General features: G+C 47.0%; 1 protein-coding gene across 1 annotated transcript in view; it reads left to right on the top strand.

Moving 5' to 3' along the window:
• CDYL (chromodomain Y like) overlaps positions 1 to 25,539 on the top strand; it is a 189,289-nt gene extending 163,750 nt beyond the window's left edge. The window contains exons 3-7 of the mRNA XM_081296326.1: positions 8,331 to 8,587; positions 9,976 to 10,148; positions 15,690 to 15,900; positions 22,806 to 22,949; positions 23,920 to 25,539. Coding sequence (XP_081152452.1) covers positions 8,331 to 8,587; positions 9,976 to 10,148; positions 15,690 to 15,900; positions 22,806 to 22,949; positions 23,920 to 24,078 — 944 coding nt within the window. The 3' untranslated portion in view covers positions 24,079 to 25,539. The remainder of the gene's footprint in view (positions 1 to 8,330; positions 8,588 to 9,975; positions 10,149 to 15,689; positions 15,901 to 22,805; positions 22,950 to 23,919) is intronic.
• Positions 25,540 to 25,856: the final 317 nt, after the last annotated feature.

Genomic DNA, 25,856 nt, shown 5'->3' with positions numbered 1-25,856 from the left:
TCTCCTTCTAGCCCTGTTCTCTGAAGTCACTTGTTGTAGTCAACTGTTCGTAACCTGCCTGGCTCCAAAATGGTCCTAAGAAGCTGCTATAGTTTAGATCTTACGTGTCCCCCAAAGGCCTGTGTGTTGAAGGCTTGGTCCTCAGTTTGGCACTTTGGGGAGGAGGTGGAGGCCTTAGGTCACTGGGGCGTGTCCCCAGGGATTGTGGGTTGTGTTCTCTTCCTCTTGTTTTGCTTCCCAGCTGCTCTTGGATGAGCAGCTTGCTCCTCCGCATGCTCCCACCACGGTCAGTACTGCCTCACCACAGACCCAAAGGTCACAGGACCGAGCGTGACCCTGGGTGGAGCCTCCGCAACTGATAGCCAAATCAAACACGTCTTCCTTGCAAGTTGCTCATCTCGGATATCTGTTACAGTAATGGGAAGCTAACAGAAGAAATTCTTTATAACTCCCTTTCTTAAACCACCGCCCCCCCCCCCCCCCGGTGATTTTTCTTTTCTTTTTAATTTCTGCATCAGAGATCAGTCTTGGTAATTCATATTTTTCTAACAGTGATCATTTTCTTGAAGATATTTTAATATACTTCTATAGGATACAGGTTTTTATTTGGTTTTGTTAGGTCGATAGGAACGTAGTGGAGATATCGTTTTTCTGTGAGTGGGCCAAGGAGTTTCTACTTCCTGCTGTTAGGAACTTACACTAAATATGCAATCTGGGTAGGTTCATTTTTACCCATATATTTTCTGCTCTGGTGTTCTTCAGTCTTGTGTTTATCTACGGCTGCTGAACCATATGGTCAGTTAGGCACAGCAGCAACCCCCTTCTCAGGACCAATTTCATTTTTAGTGGCCTTCAATGCTGTGACCAAGAGACCCAACAAGAACAAATTAGAGAAAATACTTGTTTTGGCTTGTGGTTTCGGACCTCTCAGTCCCTAGATGACTAGTCAACCCAGGATGACTCTGGGCCCAAGGTGAGCCCCAACACTGTGGCAGAAGGATGTGGAGAGGGAAGCAGCTCAGGACATGGCAGTGAGGAAACAGACCTGTCCTGTGTTGTTGAAGGACCTTTATGCTGTTTGTTTGCTATCTAAGTTCATCTCCCCTGCCCTCGCCCCCTTCACCTACTTTACAGATAGAATTCCAAGTGAGGCTCAGTGGCACCCGCCGGTAATAATTGCAACTGCTCAGGAGGCCGAGGCAAGAGGATTGTGAATTCAAGGCCAGCCTCAGCAGCTTGCAAGGCCCTAAGCACTTAGCAAGACCCTGATTCAAAAATAAAAAGAGCTGGGGGTGTAGCTTAGGGGTCTTAGTGGTAAAGCACCACTAAGTTCAGTCCCCAGCACCAAACAAAAAAAGATACATTCCATTTTTTTCTGTATTATATTCTTTTTTTAATGATAGTACACAGCTATTCTCCCATTGTCTTATCTATAATACACCTCCACCTTTTTGTCATCTTTTTCTTCAGATTTTAGCAGCTTATAATGTGCCTGAGTTTGGCTTGTGCATGTATCCTGATCTGTTAAGTTCTTGAATAAGTAGGCTCTGGCTTTCATCAAATATGGGAAACTTTCAGGCATTATTTCTGCAGATATACGACACACACTCTTAAAAACTCACACTATGTATGCTAGACTACTTGGTAGGTCTGTTCATTGTTTTGTCTTCTCTCCGTGAGGTATTTTGAATAGTCTATTGCTGTCTTCAAGTTCTCTGATCTTTTGTTTTGTAGTAGTATCCAATCTGTTAAATATCCAGTGAAGTTTTTATTTCTAATCTTCCATTTCTACACAGTGCTCATGTCTTTGAAATCCTTGAGCTTTTTCTGCACGTGTGTATGTGTTCACTCTCTTACTATCTCTTTCGCTCTTTTTCTAAAACAACATTTGAGGATTGTTGCTCTGAAACTGTATTTGGTTGGAATCTTTAAAATCCAAAACACAGATCATAAAGTGATATTTCAGACAGTGATACAATGACTACTAATGCTTGTCTGCATAAACACAGAGCAATGCTCTTTACAGCCAACTAATCCGTCCCACAACCCCACCCCCACTGCCTTTAGAAAGACTAGAGTAAGAGCCATTAAGAGGCAGAGATTTTTTCATAGTATGATCCAGTGTTTGCCATTAGCAAACAGGATAGTATCTGCAAAGCTCACTTGCTGGGAGCTAGCTGGATCTCTGTGGGTAAGAAGGTAGAGATGTCACTTTGTATTATGAAGTAGGGGCCAAATGATTTGTCCGTACTTTTTGCCTGCTTCGTGACTGGAGGGGGAAAAAAAGAGTCTCCAATCTTAATTCATTAGTATGAAAATGTAGCTCTTTATTGAAATATATCCCCTAAGAAATGGTATAATATAAGTAAAATTTTACAGAAATATATCTAGGAGTGGGAAGGCAAATATATACCAATTTGTGTAGGTGCCCACCATGGTTGAACAGTCCTAGCCGCCTGGGGCATGTTCTGAAAAGACTTTATCCACCTCTTCTTTCAAAAGGAGAGCAGCTGCTGGGCTGTGGTGCATACCTGTCATCCCAGCGGTTCTGCTGGGGAGGCTGAGACAGGAAGATCAAGAGTCAGAACCAGCCTCAGTAACTTAGTGAGGCACTTAGCAAATCGGTCTCTAACTAAAATATACAAAAAAGCTGAGGATGTGGCTCAGTGGCTAAGCACCCCTGGGTTCACTCCCCAGTACCAAAAAAAAAAAAAAAAAAAAAAAAATGAAGAGCAGCTGTGGTTAATTAGTGCTATCTGCACAGGGTGCAGGAGGTCTGACTGCACCTCAGGGACCATCACCTTGCCATGCCTGCTCTCTCCCATCCCATTTACAACTTATTGTTCCATCCTTAATCTTCTCAACTTGAGGTTACTAATTTGTGGAAATGTCCTTTTCTGTTAATTCCATCATTCTCATTTTTAGGTCTATTCTGTTAACAGATTGACTCTTGGTCATTAGTCTTGCTGCTTCTTTGCCTGTCCATATCTGGTTGGTTGATGAAAATTATGACTTTCATGACTCAGGATGCTGGATTTTGTTGTATGCTTTGAAAAAGTGTTAGATTTGTTCTGGTAGAAAATTGTAACTTACATCAGTTGGATGCTTATGAGGCTTAATTTTTAAGCTTTGTTGGTACAATTCAAAGTATCCTTTATTCTAGACCTAGATTAGTTTGGCTGATAATATGTGCCTCCCTGGGTTCTCCACAAATACCCTGTGAGTTCCATGAGGTTTATTCACTGTGGCTGGTGAGGACCCTTTGTGAACTCTTGCTCCCTGCTCAGGCTTGTAGAATTTCTCCCTCTGTATACCCACATTGGTGCTCAGCAAAGAAAGACTCAAGTTCTGGAACTTAATTGTGGGTAGCTCCCTCCTTTCCCATACTCTGCCCCCAAAATTGTAGCTTCCTGGGTCCCCACCTCGTCTGTTCGAGGGCAGCATTCTGCAGACTGTCTGGGTTTCCCTCCCTACGGGTGCAGCGTGGAGGTTACCTCCCAGCAGAAAGCTGGGTGCTCCGTTAGGCTCGTGGCTTCAGCAGCCCGCCCTGCCTGTGTCCAGCGTCTGAGCAGCCACTCCATACATGTTGTCCAGCTCCCTAGTTATCAGTGGAGGCGAGAAGGCCAGGCACCGTCCTTCCGTTCTCCTAAGACCCAAGGCACGTGTCAAGGCACTTTTAGAGAGACTTTACCTTTTGAAGCCATATTTAACACACCAACCATGTTTGATGATATCGTTGGTTCTTTAGTACTTTAAAAGGAAACCAGTTATTAGAAAAGCTACTGAATGAGTTTCTTTCTTTCTTCTCTGGATTTTATACTGATAACCCATGGAAACACATTGGAGGTCTCTGTGTCCTCATCCTTAAGGGACAATCCGTTCTCAAGGCCACTGGGCCTCCTCTGCTTTCGTAAAAGTTGTTGCTCCGGTGAATCACACCAGATGTTCACACAGTTTATTTCGTGGAGGACATTTCTCCCTGGGTCCCAGGGTTTGCTCCCATTTAGTCATTCTCTGAATGTAGAGTTGACTCTGCCCCTACTCTGGCTTGAGGCAGTTGGCTATGTGACATCTGGCAAGTCATCTTATCTCTAGATCAAGGGATCTGGACTTTAAAGGGACTTGTTTTTGTTTGTTTGCTTTAAACTGGGAATTGAACCCAAAGATACTTTACCACTGAACTATGTCCCCAGTCCTTTTTATTTTTTGAGACAGGGTCTCACTACGTTGCCAAGGCTGGCCTTGAACTTGGAATCCTTCTGCCTCAGCCTCCTGAGTGTGATTACAGGCAAGGGGGTGGCAGGATTTCATTTCTTAATTCGGTGACTATTCACTGAGTTCCTGGGGATACCCGGGTGAAGCAGATGAGCAGTGGGTCTGGGCTCCCTCAAGGCTTGGTGGAGCACACTGATGACACTGAGAAGGAAATGGTTTTAGGTATGCTTTGAAGAAAAATGGGGTAATGTGAAATGGTGACAGGGCAGGGCTGGCATTAGATGGGGACATCCAAGTCTGTCTGGGGAGCTAACATTGGAACTGCCCTCCAGATGAGCAGAAGAAACTGGCCATTTGAAGTTCTAGGACAGGATATTCTAGGCAAAGGAAAGAGCAAGCACAAAGATCTTGAAGTGGGCACAGACCCGGCTGTTGTAAGAACATGTGGCTTGGTCCCCTGGGATGAGCTCAGAGGGACATACGTGAGGCCAGGAGCAGACGGAGTAGGGCTGGGCTCCGTCCTGCCGTGAACACCTAAGTAGCTCAGGGTTCCTGTCTCATGCTCTTCACAGACACATGACACAGGGTCCCTGGCCTTATACTGGGGAGGGTGTGGTAGTGGAGGCACCAGCAAGATCAGAATCTGAAATCAGCAGGGACCCCAGTGGCACAGCGAGCGAACACAGATTTCACACAAGCAGCCAAGAGCCAAGTTCAGTCGTCTTGGGCAGCATGAGCCAAAAGGAATCCGTTTCTAAATTTGCAGAACCACAGAAGGCTCCCTAGGAACTGCTGAAGCTCACGTGTAATGTCCGTGTGGACCTCGTGTCCTAGAAATCCTGCTTCCATAGAAGGAAGCCACCAGCAAAATTGCTGGGAGAGGAATAAAACTTTCAAACAGAGAAAGAAAAGATGCTGTGAGAAGGAAGAGCAGTTCAGGGTGGTGACCGCCAGCAGGGGAGGACCTGTGGGAGGCAGGACAGCTCCAGCAGGGGTCAGCTCCATTCAGAGTGTGGGGCTGGCGGACTTGGTGTCTAGTGGAGGCTCCTGGAGGATTTCAGTGTCGATGGGGAGGGGATTCACGTTCATACCACAGCCACAGCACTCCCCCTCTGTTGCCAGGACCAATTTTTTGTGCTTTGAAGAACAGCATCATTAAAAGTTGGATTAAGTAACTCTGAGAGACCCAACACACCTTCAGGTGTGGTCTGTAAGAAGCCCTCCTCCTGAGAAGGCCAGAGGCCCAGCCTGTCTACGTGTTCCTTGTCACATCCCTCCTGCACCAGGTTACGTGGCCTTCATGCTTGCCCCTGAACCTGACTGTTCCTAACATGATCTGTATTTTAGACCAGAAAAATCCCTATTGTCAGCCTCTCCTAAATGTCAGTGTCTTCTCACCTTCAGTTGTGTTTCAGTTTTCCTGAAACCAGTATTTTAACATAATCTTTTCTTTTCTTTTTTTTTTTCTTTTTTTTTTTTTTTAAGTACTGAGGATCGAACCCAGGGATGTTTAACCACTGAGCCACATCCCCAGCCCTTTTTTTATATTTTATTTAGAGACAGGGTCTCGCTGAGTTGCTAAGTGTCCTGCTCCGTTGCTGAGGCTGAGTTTGAACATGTGATCCTCCTGCCTCAGCCTCCAGAGCCACTGGGATTACAGGCATGAGACACCATGCGTGGCTGTTTTAATGTATCTTGATTTGAACGTTCATGGTGTTCATTTAACATTTTATGTCTGTGTTTCATTGTGGTCTGGATTCTGTGCAGTGTGCCCTCTGACCACCCCTTGCATTACCTTCCTTCCCTTCTCCACCTCTCGTACACACCCTCAGCCCTGGTGGTCTTCTGGCTCTGGGTGTGGCTCTCCCCGGCTGGCTGGCAGCAGGCTCAGTTGCCCTCAGCTCTGCCCTCTGGAGTACTGCCTGTCAGTTCCGCCATCCTCTCTGGGCACCTGTCCCCAATAGCCATCTCCGACCCCGAAGACCCACCTTGGATAAAACCAGGTTCTCTCCCTCTCCTGCTCAGCTCAGAGGCTCAGAACATCCATGATCCATTTTTCTGTACTCAGAAGTTATTTGGCTGTGTTGACTCTAGCTTTTAATTGGAAGTGGGTCCAGGAATGGACAGAGAGGGAGGTGGGGACAGCGGGGGCAGAGAGGTGAGGTGCAGAGGTGTGGGAGGGAAGGACAGTGCCAGGAGAGCAGTGAGAGAGGGTCTGTGGGCAGAAGAGATCGGGAAGCACTTTAAACACAGACAGGGAAGGTTCCCAGAAGAGAAGAGGTTAAAAGAAAGAGAAAGGATCTCTCCCAAGTTCCTCAGAAGGACTGGCAACATCCCGTCTGACAGGTAGATCCTGTCAAGTGCTCTTTCAGTTAGAAGCACTTGAGCTTGCCCTCTAGGTTTGCCAGCATCGGAATGACATGGGCCAAGGCCATACACGGCCAGGATTGTTATAACATTTTAAAAATCATTAAATATTAGTGTTTATCCCAGTGTGCATAGGAAAAATGAATTCTGATATATCCGTACAGTAGATTACTGTGCAGCCTGAGAAAAGAACAACTTCAATGCAGAGAATAAAATAGAACAAAAGACTGTCTAGTGTGCTATCATTTGTAGTTTTGAAAAGGGAGGGAGGAGAAATACATATTTATATTTCCTTGTCTATAGACAAGGACACTGGAAGGACACCTGAGAAGCCACCCCCAGGGGCTGACTGGGGCACAGTGGCCCAGGGCCAATAGTGGGTGCAGGAGGGGGGCCTTTAACCGTATATGTTTATATTTTTAGATTCTTAAAACATATACATATATTATGACCTCTTTAAATTTTTTCAGAGGATTGAATTTTTTTAATTTCAAAGATTAAAATAGATATTATCATTTTACCAGTTGAATAAAAGCCAAGTTATTTTATGGGGGAGATTATTTGACTTCTGTAAAATGACCATTTATTAGTCTTTGGGTGGCAATAGCTTACTTTCTTTTACTGTGGAAGAAGTATTTCTGATTCTTAGTTTTTTAATTTTTCCTTCAGAAAACTTGTACCATTGCTAATTTTACTAATAAAATCTGATGTCGTTTTCATAATCTCTTTCCTTTTTTCCCCAAAGACTTACATTCATTACCATGCTAGGTAATATTTGGAGAGTTAATACACATAGTAGAATAATTATTTGTTTTAATACTTAAATTCTTACTCTGACATCTTGGTAACTCCAGTAAACTATTAATTGAAACCCTTGGCTTTTATTATAATTCAGAGTGTTAGGAACTGGGGATGTGGCTCAGTGGGATGCCTACCTAGCATATGCCAGGCACCTGGTCAATCCCCAGCACTGCAAAAAAAAAAAGAGGGGGGAGTGTTCGGAATTGGGGATGTGGCTTAGTGATAGGGCACGTACCTAGCTAGCATGGCTGAGACCGTGGGTTTCATCCCTAACAAATAAATAAAAGAAATGTTAAGTACAGGAGATTATCTTAAGGCTAATTGTTGATGGAGAAGCCGTGGCACATGGGAACATTGGTGGAATATTGTATGTGGTGGAAGAGAAGGAAGCTGGCTTCATTTACTTAAAAGGCTCTTTAAAAAGTACCACAGGGACCCTTTAAGGAAGACATCCTTAATTTCCAGTGCACCCGGGATAGAAGTGGTCGGAAATGGCAGCCATCACTCTGCCCTCCAGACCTGGGAAGTCAGGTGCCTACATACATGTGTCTATACAGTCACATTCAGAAAATGGAGTTTTGGCTAGATGGCAGATGGCCTTAACTCTGTTTTCTTGAATTAGTTTCCTTTTTCCTTGAGACTTCTCAAACCTAGGATAGGTACTCTTCAAGCAACCCATTCTCTTTTAATTCTGTTCTTCAAAATTCTCAAATTTTGTAGCTTTCTTTCAGTAAGTATCTCTCCATCTTTTCTCTTTTAGGCCAGATAAGTAAGTGGGTGGTTTCCTTGTTTGAAGGAAACAAATACCTTAAAAGCCAACTTTCTGAAGGTCTTGATTTTTGTGTAGTCCTGGGCTGGCAGAACATTGTAATCTAGCTCAGAGGTGACAGTGGGAGCGAGCTGGTGGTAGGACATCACAGACCACTGTGATTTCACGCTCTTGGCAGGTTCCTCTCCGTTCATGGACGCGCTAACAGCCAATGGGACAACCAACATACAGACGTCTGTTGCAGGAGTGACAGCTGGGAAAAGGAAATTTATTGACGACAGAAGAGACCAGCCTTTTGACAAGCGGTTGCGTTTCAGTGTGAGGCAAACAGAGAGTGCCTACAGATACAGAGATATTGTCGTCAGGAAGCAGGATGGCTTCACCCACATCTTGTTATCCACAAAATCATCAGAGAATAACTCACTCAATCCAGAGGTGAGACGCTGCTTGAGCTGATTTGTGCTTCATGCTTCTCCACGCCCCCACTTTTCCCGGCCTGCTTTGCTGAGTTGACGCTCTTCTCTGTGCTCTTTCTGACCTCCTTCTGGGCCATCTCACGATGCCCACCAGAAGGTAGGAAGCAGAGGTGACTTTGACAGCTTTGCTCCTCCTCATACTTCTGGCGGTAGTGACATGGGGACAGTAGGCCTGTGCCAAGTGTCCACTCAATTCTCTTGGGTGTGTGAGCTCTGTGCAAACCGTGGCTGCAAACAGGGAGATAGTAGCTACACCCCTGTCTTCGCTCCTCTTTGAGCTCAGGAGCTCTTTATCTGCAGGACATGGGGGACACGGGAGCCCACACAGCCTCCCTGAAATCACAAGGGAAGTGTTTGTGTGTGTGCTTTGCCTTAGATGTCATCAGACTCTTAACAGGCTCTTTGTTGTTCAAACAAGATTAAAATGCCCTTGGTCCCAGGCTCGGGGGGGGGGGGGGGGGTGACATCCTAGCACACAGATACTCTTCAGCATAGCCCAACACAACGGCCACCCGTTCATTGTTGGTAGTACCTAGAAAGTCAGCCTCCAAAGACCCAGGAGGCTGGAGTCGAAGCTAATTCCACAGAGTATCAGGACCAGAGTGTTGGGGCTCACTCTGTACTGCACCAAAGTTTTACTTCTGGTGGTCGGTGGTTTTGTCCTTGTGAGAAGCTTGGGCAAGTTGTTTCCAAACAGAAAACCAGAGTACAGAAAGTTGTGTGTCTGGCCAGGGTCATTTAACAAGCCAGTCCAGGCCTCTCTTACAGTTTTAGACTGCAGAGTCCCCTCACTGGTTATTTTTAAATGCTTCAGAGAGATCCTTTTAAATGAGTTTCTGCCCTTCTGAAATTCCCTCCCGTGCTGAGTGCTTGTACTTAATGCGCTGCTGCACCGAACCGTTGAGGTCTCGGTCCCAAGGGTGTTAGGTTGGTAGGCTGATGTGAAAGAGCAACCAAGAAACAGAACTGAACTTGTTCCTTTGAACTGGTTGAATATGCCACCTGCTGTCCAAACTGTAGAAATACCCGTTGGGTACCGTGTGTGACTTGCCTTATCTTCTGACAGCCGCAGTGGCCACAGAATGGGAAGGTGATACAAATTACCTGTCTTTAAATACCTGTGCCCTATTTCTAATTACTTATATAGTCATATTTATTCTCCACTCCCAGCATCCCAGTCTGCAGTTATAGAAAATAAGAAATGTGCGAATTATTTAGTCTTGGTGGATGTAACAAACTCCGTCAGGCTGGGAATGCGTCTCCCTTGCCTAGATTATCTGATAATAAAATGCTGTGGGATTCTGTACCCAAATGCTCTTTACCACTTGAACTTATGGTGACTTTCAGGTAATGAGAGAAGTCCAGAGTGCTTTGAACACGGCCGCTGCGGACGACAGCAAGCTGGTGCTGCTCAGCGCGGTGGGCAGCGTCTTCTGTTGCGGTCTTGACTTTATTTATTTTATACGGCGTCTCACAGACGACAGGAAGAGAGAAAGCACTAAAATGGCGGAAGCGATCAGGTATGCAGAAATGGTGTGTGGTGAATGTTGGCTGGGTGTTCTGTGCTCGGTGTTCAGTCTCTGCGAGAGCAACCCAGACAGGCTTCTCGCCTCTGGGGGACACAGCAGCAGAATGAATGAGTCACCTGCCTCTTCTGTGGGCCTGGCAAAAATTCCTGCTCGCCTTGGGCTGGTAACCAGTTTCCAGGCTGGCTCCTTCCCAGAGCGCCTGGGAAGGCTCCAGTGACCAGAGGACTCTACAGGATCATGGGTCGGCAGGCTTTCCGTTATTTGTTGTCCTCGGCCCGTGAATAAAGAGTCGTTCTCTGGGTTCCAGATAATGACTTGCTAGTTTGCCAGACCCCTCCATCCCTTGGTGGCCTTTGTGACAGGCTGGCTCCTCGCGCTGCATGGGAGCTGCTCTGCTAGTGCAGACCCCGCTCGCTGCGGCTTGTTCCAGCTGAATAGAGACTGGATCACAGGAGAGAGGAAGACTCCCCTTTCTCACTCCGCCCCACTCTTCACTTTTATGTCTTCCACAACCTTCCACTAAACAATTTCTTTTTTATTTCGTAGGATTTATTTTTTTTAATTGACAAGTAAAGATTGCAAATACTTGTGGTGTACAGCATAGTGGGTGGTTTTTTTTATGTTCGCTTTTTTAATGAATTTTTTATTAGAGCTTTATAGTTATACATAGTAATTGGGTTCCTTCTAACAAACTCGTACGTGCATAGAAATCAATTTAAGTTCATGACCCCCCCCTCTCCCTTTTCCCTCCCCCACGTCCCTCCCCTCTCCATTTCTCCTTGCTCTACTCCACAGGACTTTATTTGGCTTGCCTATTAATTTATATTTGGTCCTTTATATCATCCTATCCTTCCCTCTTCCTTTTCTTTATTTTACTTTAGCATCCACATATGAGAGAAAGCATTCAATCTTTTGAGTTTCTGAATTTGGCTAATTTCATTTAGCACGATATTCTGCATTTCCATTTAGTCACTGATGCCATAATTTCATTCTTTTTCATAGCATAATGTTTTGATGTATGTCTGCATTGTCTCATGTACCCATTTTTGTGGTGAGAGCATGAAATCTACTTTCTTGCAGTTTTCAGGCATACAGTACAGTGTTGTTAACTATAGTTACCATGATGTACAGTCGTTCTCTTGACTTCAGCATTTTTAATTGTGTGTTTTATATACACACACATAATACAGATTGGTTGTAGTTCTGTTAAATAAATGGATTACAGTGTGTGCTGCTTTTTGCAGCTTGCTTTTCTCCTTTCTAACTGTAGGACTTTGAGCTATTTCCACTTCCTCTGTGGTTGGATTTTCCACTACTGTATCATAACAGTACGAAAAGCTCCCCTTAGAATCACCAATTCCGCTGTAAGCACATCCTCTCATTTATAATACTAAGCAATGTGTGTAATTGAAAATATCTAATTTTTCAGAGGTAAATTTTACATGAAATGAATGAGACCAGTCACCAACCAGAGAGGCTTGTATCTCTAGCCTAAAAGGATATATCCCTACGTGACCCCCTAAGGGGTTTTGCCTTTTTAATTTATAAAAGGATAAAAAGGATAAGAGATGCATACTTGCAGTAGGGTAATGAAGTGGATTGGATCTCTTCCAAAGCCCCAGATACTCACAGAGTTGAAGCTGCGATTTTGATAATTACTGAGCTTTGACAGGCTGAGGCTCCGAGCACTCCTTTGTGGCACTGGGCTTTCTGATCCCCTAAACCATTCAGTTTTTGTGGGTCTGGGTATCTCTCTGTAACAGATCCCCAAGGGGCTTTTCATGGGCACTACCCACTCAGCCCACCAGAGATTCCTGGAACCCCAGGCCTCCTAGTTATGGGGTATTATCTTGGCCTTTCATGATATAGTTAATAATTTTCTGACCAATCTATGTATACACCTGCATTTAGGAGGTTATTTGTTCCTTAATCTTTTGTACTTTGCCATCTTCAGGCTGTCATGATAGTTTTTTGTTTGTTTTTGTTTTCAGAAATAGCTTGAAATTTTATAATGTAAGTATTATTTCTGGCCTCCTAAATAATTTCAGATTTATGGTATAGTACTAGATTATTTAATTTGAATTAAACTTCTTGATTGATGTGCACGATTCTCCTGGCAGAGCCCCAGAACCTCTGTGACTACTTGCAGCTAACCCTCACCACCAGCACACACACACCCCTGCCCGGGTGAATTGCATGAATTAAAGACTCCTTATGCCTCCCATGATGACTATTTTCTGTGAGATCACACTGAATTCACCCTTAGTACTGTGCTTTTGGGTGGCTCTGCTGCAGTGAGAAAATGAGGTTTGTCCTGCAGTGCCTTTGGAGCCGCAGGGACGCTCTCCCATGTGGCGCTGCCCTAAGTGCCACTGAGTCTCTGCCATTCAGCCCACTGCTCCCTCCAGTGTGGCATTGCCCTTGGCAAAGGCCACAGCCTGTGACATTGGGACTAGTAGAAAAAAGAAAAGACAGGTCCAGACAGATTTGGAGATCTCGTTTCTTGGACTTCTAGATGACTTTCAGTGTTTAATTTCATGAGCCTCCACTCCTATTTCTGCTCCCAACCCTCCCCACTCCGTTCTGCTCTCCTTGCTCCCCACAAAGTGCTGAATTGGTGTTCTGCGAAGGCCAAACCCTACTTCCAGGAAACCCGCTTGGTTTTACTCTAAGTGAATACATTTTTGACCATGCCAATTTTTCTTAATATACTCTGGCAGGATCAGAAAAACAATTAGTTACACCACATTCACTTAACCTTTCTCTTGGTCATTTGCATTTAAATTAATTTTTATATGTGCAAAATTGGCTTATACACATAAACTCTTACTGTGTATATATACATATGTATATATGTGTATATGTGTGTCTGTGTGTGTATGTATATATATGTATAAAATATATATTGTTGTTTCTATGTGTCTTATCTCAAATTTCTTAAAACTGAAAGGACCTCATCATAGCAATGCCAAAAGAAGAAGATTGGACTAAACATTAGATTGCCAGGTAGCTAATTCCATTATTGGAATTGTTGGTGATAACCAGTTTGCAGATTCATTGTCATAAAGTGTCCAGCTCTTTAGTGATAAACACAGAATGACCAGGAATCCATTTATGTCATTAGGCTTTTGAAGTCTGCGGGAACAGTACCTTCCTTTCGGGTGGGGGGTAAGGAAGGAGCTTCCTCTCTCCAGGAGCTAGGTGTCTTGCCCCACCAAGGAGGGAGCCCAAGAGGAGGGGCTCTGTCCCCAGATTACAGGACAGGAGAGGGAACAAAGGAGAGGTAAACCACCCGATCTTGACCTCGTCCCCATTCAGTCTTTCCAGTTTCAGGAATTTTATGAATAGCTCAGCTGAGAAATGGCAGGGACTAGCCATTGAAACCCTCTTGGCCTCTTTTCCCCAAACAATTCCTGGTCTCTTCCCTTAGGTGAATATCTAGCTTTTTGATGTTTATACATTGGTAAATGTACTTAATTATAAATCTTTAAAACTAATGTTATGGCATCTCTTTTCCTTCCCTTCCGTCCCCAGCATAGCCTTTAACTCAGTTAAATGGTGCATTTCACACACTTGTGTGTTTTGTTTTCAGTTTTGAATATACTTGCTTTACACCCAGCACAAGCGTTGGTCTCCTTTGATGCAGGCTGCTGAGGTCCTGTCCAGGCCTGAGGGCCGTCCCCACTCCCTACCCCTGGGGAGTTGTAGTCACAAGGCTGAGTTCTCAGTGGCTCTGAGAAGTTTCTGTTAGACACAGCATTTCTAGAAGGGTTTTGTTGACAACACAGTTTTCTGGGCAGACCATGTTTTTTTTTTCTGGTATTGTGGAGCTCACATATCAAAATGGCCAGTTTCCTCTGAGAAGAGAAAATCTTTGCTCTAGAGTGTGCTGGTGAATTCAGTCCCCTCCTAAAAAGAGCCTTCGGTTTCAGTTGAATTTGTTATTGCAGGCAAAAATCAAAATAAAATTTCAGTTGCAAAAAATTCAACAGGTCGCTAAAATCCCAGTTCTGATTTTTCTTCATCTCCTTAGAAGCAGGGTTTTTGAAGTAATTAGTTCCTCTTACCGTTTCTCTACGGAATCATTTTATTATTACCCTGGTTTTGATGGTCCTTTTCCTGTCACTGCCAACCCTGGTGGTTCCCAAATGTCAGCACTGGGGCATGTTGTACTCCACCTGAGCCTGTAAATGGAGCTACTCCAGGCATTGAAGGAGACATATTTTAGGAGCATCTGCTCCATATCATGGGGGCAAGTCAGCAGCTCTTTCCAAGGGGCAACAGTAACTGAGGGTAGAAATGACTTTAAAGCCTCAAACAGCAGCACAACTGAAGTAGCTTCTCGTAGACCCTCCAGGCTAATCTCAAGAGCCCGGCTAAGAGGTTTCCTGACCCTCTTTGTATCATTAGACCCCATGTAATCTTGGTAACAATGCCTCAGGTCTTCTCACTTAGCAAGTCTTAGTGCAGCTCATTCATTTGAATGAACCGAATTCTTGCTCAATGCAAAGATCCCACAAATCTTGGGGGTCTTGCAGTGACTAGAGCTTAACAAACTCCTTGGCTCTGTAACCCCTCCTTGCCTTGGTCTCCACATGTACTCCTACACATGCCCACCCTCCTCGCCTCCCCAACCTGCCCCCTCCAAAAAAATACCACTCATCCTGCCAGTACTGGGGGTGGGAGCACTGTTCATGCATGCTGAGTATGATTTTCAGAAATCTGAACAGATTGCTCCAGCTTTTTAAATTGCTGAATTATAGAGCGCATCAGATGGCTATTTTCAGTTCTAACAAGGGGTTCAGGTTTAGAATCCATCCAGTGTGAAAGCTCTCTTTATTATGCATTTCTAATCTAGAACTTGAACTGCCTTAAAGGGATTATCTTGAATTCATTTTGGTGTGCGTTTACCCTTTTCTCCACTATGTTAAGTCATAATAAGAAACAACTTCTCAGCGTAGCCTCTGGGATTGGGAGGAACATGCTCATTCCCAATATGGTCTGACACCGTCTCCCCAAATTGAAAAGCAGCTTACTTTTCCATCCAGATCCTAAAGCAGGGTTGACTCTTTAATAAAATCTGCCTGCTCTGCGGCAGCCATCCCACTCCTGGTCTTGCTCTCCTTGAGTTGCTGCCAAGTGGAGTCTGCTAAGGGGTCAGCAGGGGGTATGGCCGTGTGCTGGACCTGCGGTTCTTGTTTTCTGGTCTGGTGTCTGAGCCATCCTGCTTCCACACACCCCAGGTCACTCACTCAGTCTAGTTCAGTCCAAGTTCAGGACGAATCTGTGGTTCCCAGGTGACTAAGGAGCTGCCCCCTGGGTTGTGTCCCGGCTCTTGTTCAGCCTTTACGACACGCAGTGAATAAATCCGCAGTTCACAACTTCTGGGAGAGGGCCTTCAACAAATCTCAGCTTATAATGATTTCCACAGAGTTTACATCTTGGTAAAAACTGAGTTCCATAATAGATTTTTTTTTCATCTGCTCAAATATGCAATGTTTTGAGTAATTCCCCATTTATTTTTCATTTTAGAAACTTCGTGAATACTTTCATTCAGTTTAAGAAGCCTATTATTGTAGCAGTAAATGGCCCTGCCATTGGACTAGGAGCATCCATATTGCCTCTTTGTGATGTGGTTTGGGCTAACGAAAAGGCTTGGTTTCAAACACCCTATACTACCTTCGGACAGAGTCCAGATGGCTGTTCTACCGTTATGTTTCCCAAGATTATGGGAGGAGCATCTGTGAGTACCTTTAAAAAAAAAAAAAAAAAAGATCATTCTAGAAATTGTCCTGAAAAAATTTAGTGTGGTTGTTGTTTTTCTCAAAATACAGTGTGTCATTCTGTGGGAACTGTCCATCAAATACATTTGTAAGAGAGATTGGTTCATGGGACATTATGATACTATTTTGCATCCTTCTCTAGAGAAGGACCCATTCATACAGAAGCCTTCAACTCTGCATAACCAACACTGATAATTCCCCAGGTGTAAGACAGACAACAGGGTTTACAACTGAAAACTTCTTTACCTAATAACCCATAAGCCTTGTGCTTGTCAGGAAAGCAATGGGGGAGCATAGTTGCAAAGAATAAAAGAGGGGGTTTCCCACATGATTTTAGTTTGATTTTTTAACTGTGAACAAACCCACTATAGCGCGTGTTTGGTAGCTTTTGATTCCTGAGCAGTAACACAGAGACACACGTACCTCCTTCCTTGGTCCTTGAATTAGGGCAAGGGGCAGTGCCACTGGTGTGCTTCCCCAGAAGCTGACAAATTGGAGGCAACCAGTGGGCACCTGTTGAGAGACAAGGAGGACATGGCACTGCAGCTCTGCCACACCCGGGGGCTCTGGAGCCTATTGGTGTGTCCCAGTGCCCAGGTGGACAGCCAGGCTGCTTCCTTTGTGTCTATGATTGTCGTCTAGGGGATGCTTGGGAAGAGTGTGTGCCCATGGACAGGGTGGCTCTGCAGCTGAGGGAGTCCCCACAGAGGCCAATGGCTGCCGGCTGGTGGCATTGCCCGCAGAGGAGGCAAGACCTCCCTTGGGGTGTCACAGTGGCACATCTCCATCCAACACAGTCCAGCCCACTGCTGCCGGGATCCCCCTCTTCCCAGTGCAGTCATCGAGGACGAGGTGGGACGGTAATAACTGTCCAAGATTATCAAACTGAGTGAGTGGGAGCCTGAGGGAGGAAGAGGACATTTGCACCCTGTCGTTAAGGGCCGTGAGAAGAAGAGCTTTTCAGAGGAGACCACCAGCCAGGCCTGTGGACCTCAGTGCACCAGGCATGACACCTGCGATGGCACAGCTTCCATCACAGGACTCCGGCCACAGTGCACTGCTCAGTCTAGTCACCAGGAAAACCCGACAGACCCGGGCCGTGGGGCAGTCTGCGGTGCTGAGCGGTGCTCCTGAGAAGTGTCAGGGGCATAGAGACACTGAGGCTTGTGGACCGTTGTACCCAGGAGGACAGGGATGTGACAGCTCAAAGCAGTCCTGGGATCCCAGGTCAGAAAAAGGGTTTGAGTAGGGAAACTGGCCAGAGTGGTGTAGGTGAGCCGTGTGATGTTAGTGGTGATGCCCTGGGTTTGCTGCTCCTAACAGGTAGGCACCTGTTAATGTAGGAAGGCCTGGGCCAGCTAATGGGAACTCCTACACGTTTTGATAATGTTTCCATAAGCCTAAATGTGTTCCAAAGGTAGAATACTACCCCATCCCCCAAAAACACCCCGTGAGGAGGAGGAAGCTCCTCCTTAGAACAAGCTGCAGCCCGCTGCCACTCTGGCCTTGGCCATCCTGCTTCTTGGCTAGATGTGCCCTCACCACATTCTGCTGGTGTCATTCCTAACGGGCCCAGGCCTGGTCAGCTTGCACTGCTCAAGCCAGAGTGGTACCACTGGGCAGGGCAGGACCTAGAGTGTCCTGTTTCACCTTTGCCCCAGGCCGTGCATCCTTCCAGCTGGGGACACGACCTGTAGCAGGTGTTGGGTGTGCTGTAAGCACCACGAGTCAGAAAACAGTCCTGTGCCCAGGGAACACACTGCCACCTTGGTGCTCTGCCTGCCCCTGGCCTGTGGTCCTGGCCCCCTCCCGTAAGTCCCCCACCACTAGGGGGGTCTTCTGGTCGGGCATAAGGCTCTGTGGCACTCTGTGCTGGTGGACTAGACCCTCCCTAAGACTCAGCCCTGAGGGCCTGCTATTACCAGGCAGCACTGGGGGCAGGGGTGGGACATTCCCATTGGCACCACCAGGTGCCAACTGAGTGCACTTCTGAGAACAGTGCTGTGCAGGCTGGTCTTGGAGGCAGCAGTAGCTAAAATCACCTTGGCCATCCGGGTCCATGCTGTGGAAACCATCCCTCACTCAGTTCATAGGGCTGTCAGGTCCTCACGGGGATGGCTGCAATCAGGTCGACAGCCCAGCCAGCCATCCAGGCCACCCACCCCTGCTGGGGATCAGTGTCCTAACTGGATCTCCTGCTGCTGCTCCAGACGGGTGCCCAGGTGCACCCCCCACTTGGTAGCGTTTCCCCTCATCACAGTTCTGTAAGGCATCAGTCAAGTTGCTGTCCCCTCTTTTGACTTGCATACCCACACACTGACTACGCATAGTCAAAGGGAATTCCCAGGCGGCCATGGGTATGGGCTAAGGCAGGACACCTGTGCAGCAAATGTGGGAGCCTGCGCCTGCCACTGTGGGTCTGGTGTGACTCAGCTCATGATGGACGTTTCTGACTTGTGTTCGTTTGGTGCCCCATGGCCACACACTCTAACAAGTCCCAGCCAGCACAGCAGGCACATCCTTCCCTTCTGAGACTAGCACCGCCTTGCTCCAGGGCGTCGAGAACTATCCTGTGGTCCTCCCCCTGGCTCTTCCACTGACGTCCAATCCCACCCCCTCCACTATCAGCCACAGCTGTCCTGGCCCTCCTGCTCTGCTCAGAGTGAGTCCCCACTCTCAAAACCATCCAGGAGTGAGGTCACACCATTGACCCCTCCTGTCAGGCCCTGGGCCATATGCCCTTAGAATGAGACCCACAAGTCTTCCACTGCCCCCACCGGTACCTTCTGGCTGGCCCTACGATTACTCTCAGGGAGGAGACAAGTTACAGGCCTGACACCTGAGAGAGGATGGGACAGGTCTTAGGGATCTCAGTTTGTGGAGGAAGGGACACGTCTCAGTATTGTCTTGAGAGTGAACCCACATTGCCTTCAAGCAGGGCAGCGTGCTGTTAGTGGGGACAGTTGGACCATTCTGTGGACACACAGGGTCAGAGGAGTCTGAAGTTCAGGGCTTGGAGGACATCCTCCCAGAGGTCCCATGCCACGTTCTGTGGTTCCCTAACAGACCTACCTTAGGCGGGAACACGTTGAGGGCCCTGTGCGGGCACCATTGGTACTCTGCCTGGCCCAGCAGCGGGCCTCCGTGCCAGCCAACAGGAAGCCATCCAGCCCCCGAGTCCCTCCCCCGCGTTCATTCTATTCCCACCCGCCACAAGTTCCCTTCTCTGGAAGCTGAGATGGAGTTTTACAAGTGGGATTTGGTGAGTTTGGTGTCATCGTTGGAGGAAGGGCAGGAGGAAGCAGGTTGGGCAGAGGGCAAAGCTGGGGTGCAGCCCTGGCAAAGCCTTGTCCAGCCCCCGCAGCTCTGGGGCCTACATGGCCTCATGGTTACTCTAGGTGCCCCCACCACACCTGGCTACAGTAGCAGCCCCAGGAAGGGCCAGTCCATGGGTGAGGCCATCTGCCTGCTGACCTTCTCCCAGCAGCTGGGCAGCCAGCATTTCCCAGGCTGGGGGCGTGTTTTTGTCCACCCCAGGGTGTGCTCCATGCTAACCACATGAAGGTCGTCTGTGTTGTCCGTCTTGTCCGCATCACCAGGCTGCACCTACCTGCCGCTGCCTGGTTCCAGGTTTAAGTCATCACTACAAAAAATTGAGTGAGTTCTCACTGTGGATAGGTGGTTTCATAATAATCCTGGCACAGAGAATCCTTATCAACAATAACGTCATGTGAATAAGCTCATTTTGGGTTTCTCTATAGAGATTGAAGTCTGAGGATTCTGTTCTCTCCTGTTGTAGGACCTGAGAATATTTGTGAGGTGCAGGTGCACGGGAAGGGCAGATCTGGGGGAAATAGGCAGAATGGACATCAGGCACTTTTTGGGCAAAGGCATTTTGGAAGTGGAGCCCTTGGGCCACGTGCTGCTTGGTGATGGGCGTCTTGGTATTCACTGCTTGGCAAGACTTGTAGATGGCTTGAATTTGGCCAAGTCATATACAAATCTAGGTCAGTTGTCTTTCCCACTGGACAGGTCTTGACAAATGGATACATTTGGTTCCCCTAGAGTGTACCTGGGGCAACTTTGCTCACCCCAGGGCCTGGGGCAATGTCTGTCTGGAAACGTTGTCTTGGTTGTCCCAACTGAGGAGATGCTGATCAGTAGAGGCCAGGAGAGCTGCCCAGCCTCCTCCAACTCACACGGCAGTCCCCACACCAAAGTTATACCATCCCCGAATGACTCCAGAGCCCAGAGAGAAACTGCTGTGAGCAAGGGGGAGGATCCTACCCTTCACACCTACAAATCCATCACATTTCAGGCAGAGTATTTGAACCTCTGCAAAAAGTAAATAAGTGGTGTTGGTGGCGCTTATTGGGGTAGCTCTTGTTGAAATGATGCACTTCCTTTTTTGAACTTTGGGTGTATCTGAGGCAAGACTGAGGATACGCAGAGGATCACGTGATCATGAAGCTAGCTGGGAGCCCTCCATCCACCGCTGGGGAGATGACGCTTAGCCGCAGGTCCAGCCACACCATGGCAGTTAGCTCAGGAGGCCATTCTATGGGTCACCCTCCTTGTCCCCAGGAGACATTCACGGAGTGCCTGCTGTACTCCAGACACTCTGCAAGGTCACAGGCCAGCCTCAGACCCCTCCACCCCACCCCCAGGAGCCTAAATGCTCGGGGGAGTTGCGGACTTTGTGACTGGCACAGAGTCTCGGCTGAGGAGAACACAAAGAAGGACCCAGGCCCACAAACAGGCCCCACTTGTGAACTGGACCACTGAGTCCTCAAGGGGCGTATGGCTGGAGAAGTGCCCAGTCAATGGCCATGTCCTTCCCTGAGTTCACCAATAAGAGCTGCCCTCCTGGGGCATTTAGAGATGGCAGCCCCAGGAGTAAGTGGCAGAACCCCAGCCACAGCTACCCTTATAGCTCGGAACCCAGACACCCCCCCCCCAAGCCCTCCCTTGTGCCTCTTGATGTCGCCTTTTCGCCAAGGCCTCTGTTTCACTGTCCTCCAGCATTGCTCCTCAGGTCCAGGTCTTACCCGATGACCTGTAGACATTTGGACAGTTCTGACCACGTGAGTTGTTTCTGTGGGTCATCTCCCAGGGTCTCATGTTCAGTCCACAGCTAGTGAATTGCCCAGAGACCACATCTTTGCAAGTCTGTTATTTGGGTAGAAGTTTAAAACTCCTGTTCTACGACTACTGAAAATGGGGGGTGGTGGGTGCCCTGATTCAGATGGAGTCTATTAATCCTGCATATCTGACAAGGACCGTTTTTTCTTAATGGTTGCTTGGTGGTTTTGATGACCGAGTGAACCGTTGCCTATGTGAAGCCACCAGGGTCAGCCCCAACGTTGATACTCTTGGGTAAATTCAGAAATGCCCTTCGATGTCCGGCACATCCAGCCGTCCAGACTAGAGAAAGCTAGGGTTTCACGGTCTGCAGTACAGAGCCGGCTGGGCTCAGGAGGAAGACAGACCCCCAGGACAATTTGTTTGTAGGAGGGGAGGGCAGTTCTGATTGGCGGGCCCAGGTCCAGAGAACCAGGAAAAGGGGGACCGGGGAAGGCAGCCATGGGAGGGCTGCCCACTGGCCCGAAAGGGCAGGAAGTAGCATGGGAAGGATGGAGGAGAATCCTCCCGGCCAGCGGTCCTGGGTATGGGAGGCCTAGCTCAGGCCCTGGTTCAGGTGGGTCTTGTTGGAGAACATGGTCATCCTTGACCAAGGGATTGAGTGGTGGTGTTCTCTTCACTGTATACTGAGACAAAATCCAGGAAAGCAACAGTCAGTCACCCTGGGGCGCATCACCGAGCTTGCCACAGGGGTCCCGTTCTGGCTTCCTTCCTCGCTGCCCTGGAGTCTGCCTTGAGAAAAGCTGTCCTCACAGGCAGCAGTGAGGTCGTGTCATGTTAGGGAGCTGTTCACTCCACCTGGGGCTGAGCCCTCTTCACACATTCACAGCTTCGTCCCAAGACTGAGCGTAGAGCAGGCTGCACTTTGGGAGATGACTGAGGACCTGGCAAACTATCTCGCAAGGAGCCCGTCCCCAACTCTTCCGCCCCTCTGCTGAAGGGGCAGACCAGCCCACACTGGCTGTGCCCACGGGGGACGCACTCAGTGACTGTAGGCCTTCCTGAGGTGACTTCGCTCGTGGTCATGTCTTCTTCCCAACCGGGGAAGGGGTCATCTCGGGGTGACCATGAGCAGGCAGTTGTCATGTTAGGCCACTCCAAAGCCCGTCAGGTACGTCCTTCCCTTCTTACCTGTCACAGTGTGAGCCGATCCACACACAGTCTCCAGGCACCTGAAAAGTGACCTGGGATCCAGGACAAAATCAGTGTCAGTTATACATGTGGGTTTTTTAAACAAAAGCAAATGTTAGCTTTGTCCAGTGGGTCTCACGTTAGCCCTCTTCAACAGACCACAGTGATTTTGGACACCTGGGGTCCTGCCTGGATCGTTTCGCATTTTAATATCCAGGTGACAGTATGGCCTTCAAAGCTTCAACCCACGGCACGCTGCCACCAAAACGTTGGCTCTGTGTCTGGAGAAGAGGCCACCACGTTGGCCTAGTCCTGGCTCAGGTCCTGGGTTCTGAATCACCTAGCCTTACTTAGGGTTCACTTCCCCAGAATTGGTCTTAGGGACTCTCTGAGGTGACCCCGCTCTCCCAGTAGGCCCCACTCATGGTGCCCTCGCACGGGGTTTATTCATGGTGGCCCCTGGAGGACACGGCAGATTCCGGCGTTTTTAAACCTCCATCTCAGTTTGGATTTTGAGGGGTGGGTTCTGGGGATGGGTCTCCCCTGCTGCCTTCTCCCCAGTGTCACACCCCGTCAATGCTTCTTGTTTCAGGCAAATGAAATGTTGCTCAGTGGGCGGAAGCTGACCGCACAGGAGGCTTGTGGCAAAGGCTTGGTCTCCCAGGTGTTTTGGCCGGGGACCTTCACCCAGGAAGTCATGGTTCGGATCAAGGAACTGGCCTCGTGTAACCCAGTGGTACGTCCAGTTGGTTCTTTCACCTGTTACTTGAGAGCTCACAGGTGACAGTATATCCTGAGTCCCCACACCGCAACACAGCCACCTTGAAGCCCAGTACTGACAGACCACATGGGTGCTGTCTCCCCAGACCTGTGCACCTGGTCCCCCCATGAATATCCCCCCAAATTAAAGGAGTAGACTTCATTTTGAATTAGTAATTTAAGGTGTCCACTGAACGTCTACCACGACCAGCACTGATACCGTTCTTTCCTGCTGGTGAAGCCCTTTCATGTAATCACACTTAGTGTCCCCTACACTCGGTGAGCCTATTTTTTTTTTTGTTTGTTTAATAAATGTGCTGAATAATAATCTTCTAACAAATTGCATTTAACACATTATAGGATGAAATGTTAACTGCCATAACTCTCATCTAAACCTGCCCAGACATCTGAACAACCTCCATAATTAAAATTAAACTTTGTTTAGAAAATGCGCTCAACAGGTGTTCTCAAAGTTTTCTCAAGTATCAAGGGAGTGGACATCCAGTTCAGAGGTCCACACCTGCCTATGACAGTAGTGCAGTAGAGTCACCCTCCATCCACAGGCCTCCCCATACCAAACTCCTTGCCTGCTCAAGTCCCCTATATAAAAACACCTTGGTATTTGCCTTCTATAAAGCCTAATGCACTGTAAATACTACTTTGGTAGGTGTTTTATATCTTTATTATTGAGACAAGGAAAAGTCTGTACATGTTCAACACAGACACTGATTTTTCCAAATATTTTCAGTGCAGTGTTGATAGAGTCCACAGATGTGGAACCCACAGGTTCAGAGGCCAGCTGTCCTGACATGTGTGGGGGGCCCTGGAGGTGGGGCTGCTGGCTCTTGTAAGTGGTGGCTCGGGTTTGACGGTCTCCCCAGGTGGGGACGCGGGGCCAGTACCCACGGAGGTCAGCATGCTAACTTGCCCCCTGCTGCCCGCTGCAGGTGCTGGAGGAGTCCAAGGCCCTCGTGCGATGTAACATGAAGATGGAGTTGGAGCAGGCCAACGAGAGGGAGTGTGAAGTGCTAAAGAAAATCTGGGGCTCGGCCCAGGGCATGGACTCCATGTTAAAGTACTTACAGAGGAAAATCGATGAGTTTTGATCAGCAGGCCACGTGCCAGCAACACTGAAACTGGTCTGAGCAGGACATCGGCGGCTCCCAGTTGCCACGATACATCCTCACAGCCTGAAGCAAGTTTACCTGTAGCACACGTTAGAAGCAGGGCTGGGAACATCCAGGCTATTTATTATCGAGGAGTTTTTAAGTACTGTAACTTTCAAATAAATAACTACAAAGCTCCTTTGTGCAAACGTCATTATTTTATACTTATATACTCACGAGTATAAAAGTATAATGGGGAGCACTAGGCTGCTCTTGGACACTCTAACTTTTGTTTTCTTTGGCTAGTACTGTATAAAGAAAGAATTGTGTTGTATTCATTTGGGGTGATAGAAAGTCTGGAATAATGTTTGTTTTCCTCGTTTTTATAATTTTCCTTCTCGAACACAGAATCTAAAGGGGTATTAGCCAACCTCATCTCCCCCTCCCCCAAATAGAGATACAAAAAGACCTGAGACGTTCCTTTGTCTCCAAGGGGAGAGGTACAGATACCTCAGAGATGGAAAATTCTAAATCAAAAGTAAGACTTACCTTTAAGGAAAAGTAGTTCCGCTGAAAGACATAAACATGCACTTAGGATTTATGCTGAGATGTCGATTGATTCTTCTTTCTTATTATGTCTAGTTCTTACCCAGTTAACATGAAGAAACCACTCTCTCCAAGAAAGCTTGTTTTACAGTATTAGTGAGTCACTGAATAGCCTCAGTATGAGTATCTAAGTTATGAGTTAGTCTTAGTGGGTTTTAAATAGTTCTTCTGACCCTTTGGGAAAATAACTACATAAGCACTTCTTGTTGCTGGGTGAGAAATACTCTGTTATATACAGTTTTTGGTTTTCTATCTGCAGATATGACTGAATTACACCAAAAAAAAAGTATTTTTATGTTTATAAAGTGTAATTTTTAGGTTCACTTAGAATATATTTTATTTAATAAGTTAAAATTCTTTTGGCACACTATTAAATACAGAAACTCCTTTCCAAACAAAAAAGAACTACCTTATATTCAACATTTAATGTTCTTGGTCTCTGCTTTTATGTCTCCACCACATCCTGAGTACAGTTCAGTGTCCCAGAGTGCCCTGTGTGGACGGGGACGCGCATTCCTTTCAGGAGTGGGGACTGATTCCTGACGACAGACGCCTGTTATTAGTAAGGCTTCTGGGCTTGCAATCATATTGAATGTATGAAGAATGAAATAAAATCAAAACCTTATTTTTGTACAGTTTTGAAGTTTATACTTAGAACTGACCCCCCCCCAACCACGCGGAGAACTGTACAGTGTGTAAATCTGCCTTTACTTGGATTGATTGGTACAGTATTTTTGCATCTGTGGGACCTACTTTTTGTTCAGTAGTTTGAACTATATATAAACTGTACAATCTGTAAAGTTTTTATAGAATAAATATTCAGCTGTGAAAACTGGTTAAATAAAACTAATATTTCTTAACACATTTGAAATGTTTCCGTGATTCTTCACTTGCAAGGTTTTTCCTGAGATGTCTTCTCTGATCTTTTCTGTGAAATAGACAAATGTACTAAAACGTCTGTATCCTATTTCCGGCCTGGTGGAGAGTAACATAGGTATATTCATCCCACTAAACTGCACAACCAGTCAGATCCTTCCAAAGCCCTACCCCCGCCCCAGCCAGGGACCACTGCCTGCTCCTCTATCCAAGAAAATATTCTTAAAATATGTTGCTTAGGTCTGTCAACTTTATACATTTATGTCATATCAGACATAAGTTCTATGATTTGGCTC

This window comes from Spermophilus citellus (genome assembly GCF_964194105.1).
Source record: "Spermophilus citellus genome assembly, chromosome: 5".
Taxonomy (NCBI): domain Eukaryota; kingdom Metazoa; phylum Chordata; class Mammalia; order Rodentia; family Sciuridae; genus Spermophilus; species Spermophilus citellus.
This window is presented reverse-complemented; position numbering and strand designations above follow the sequence as displayed.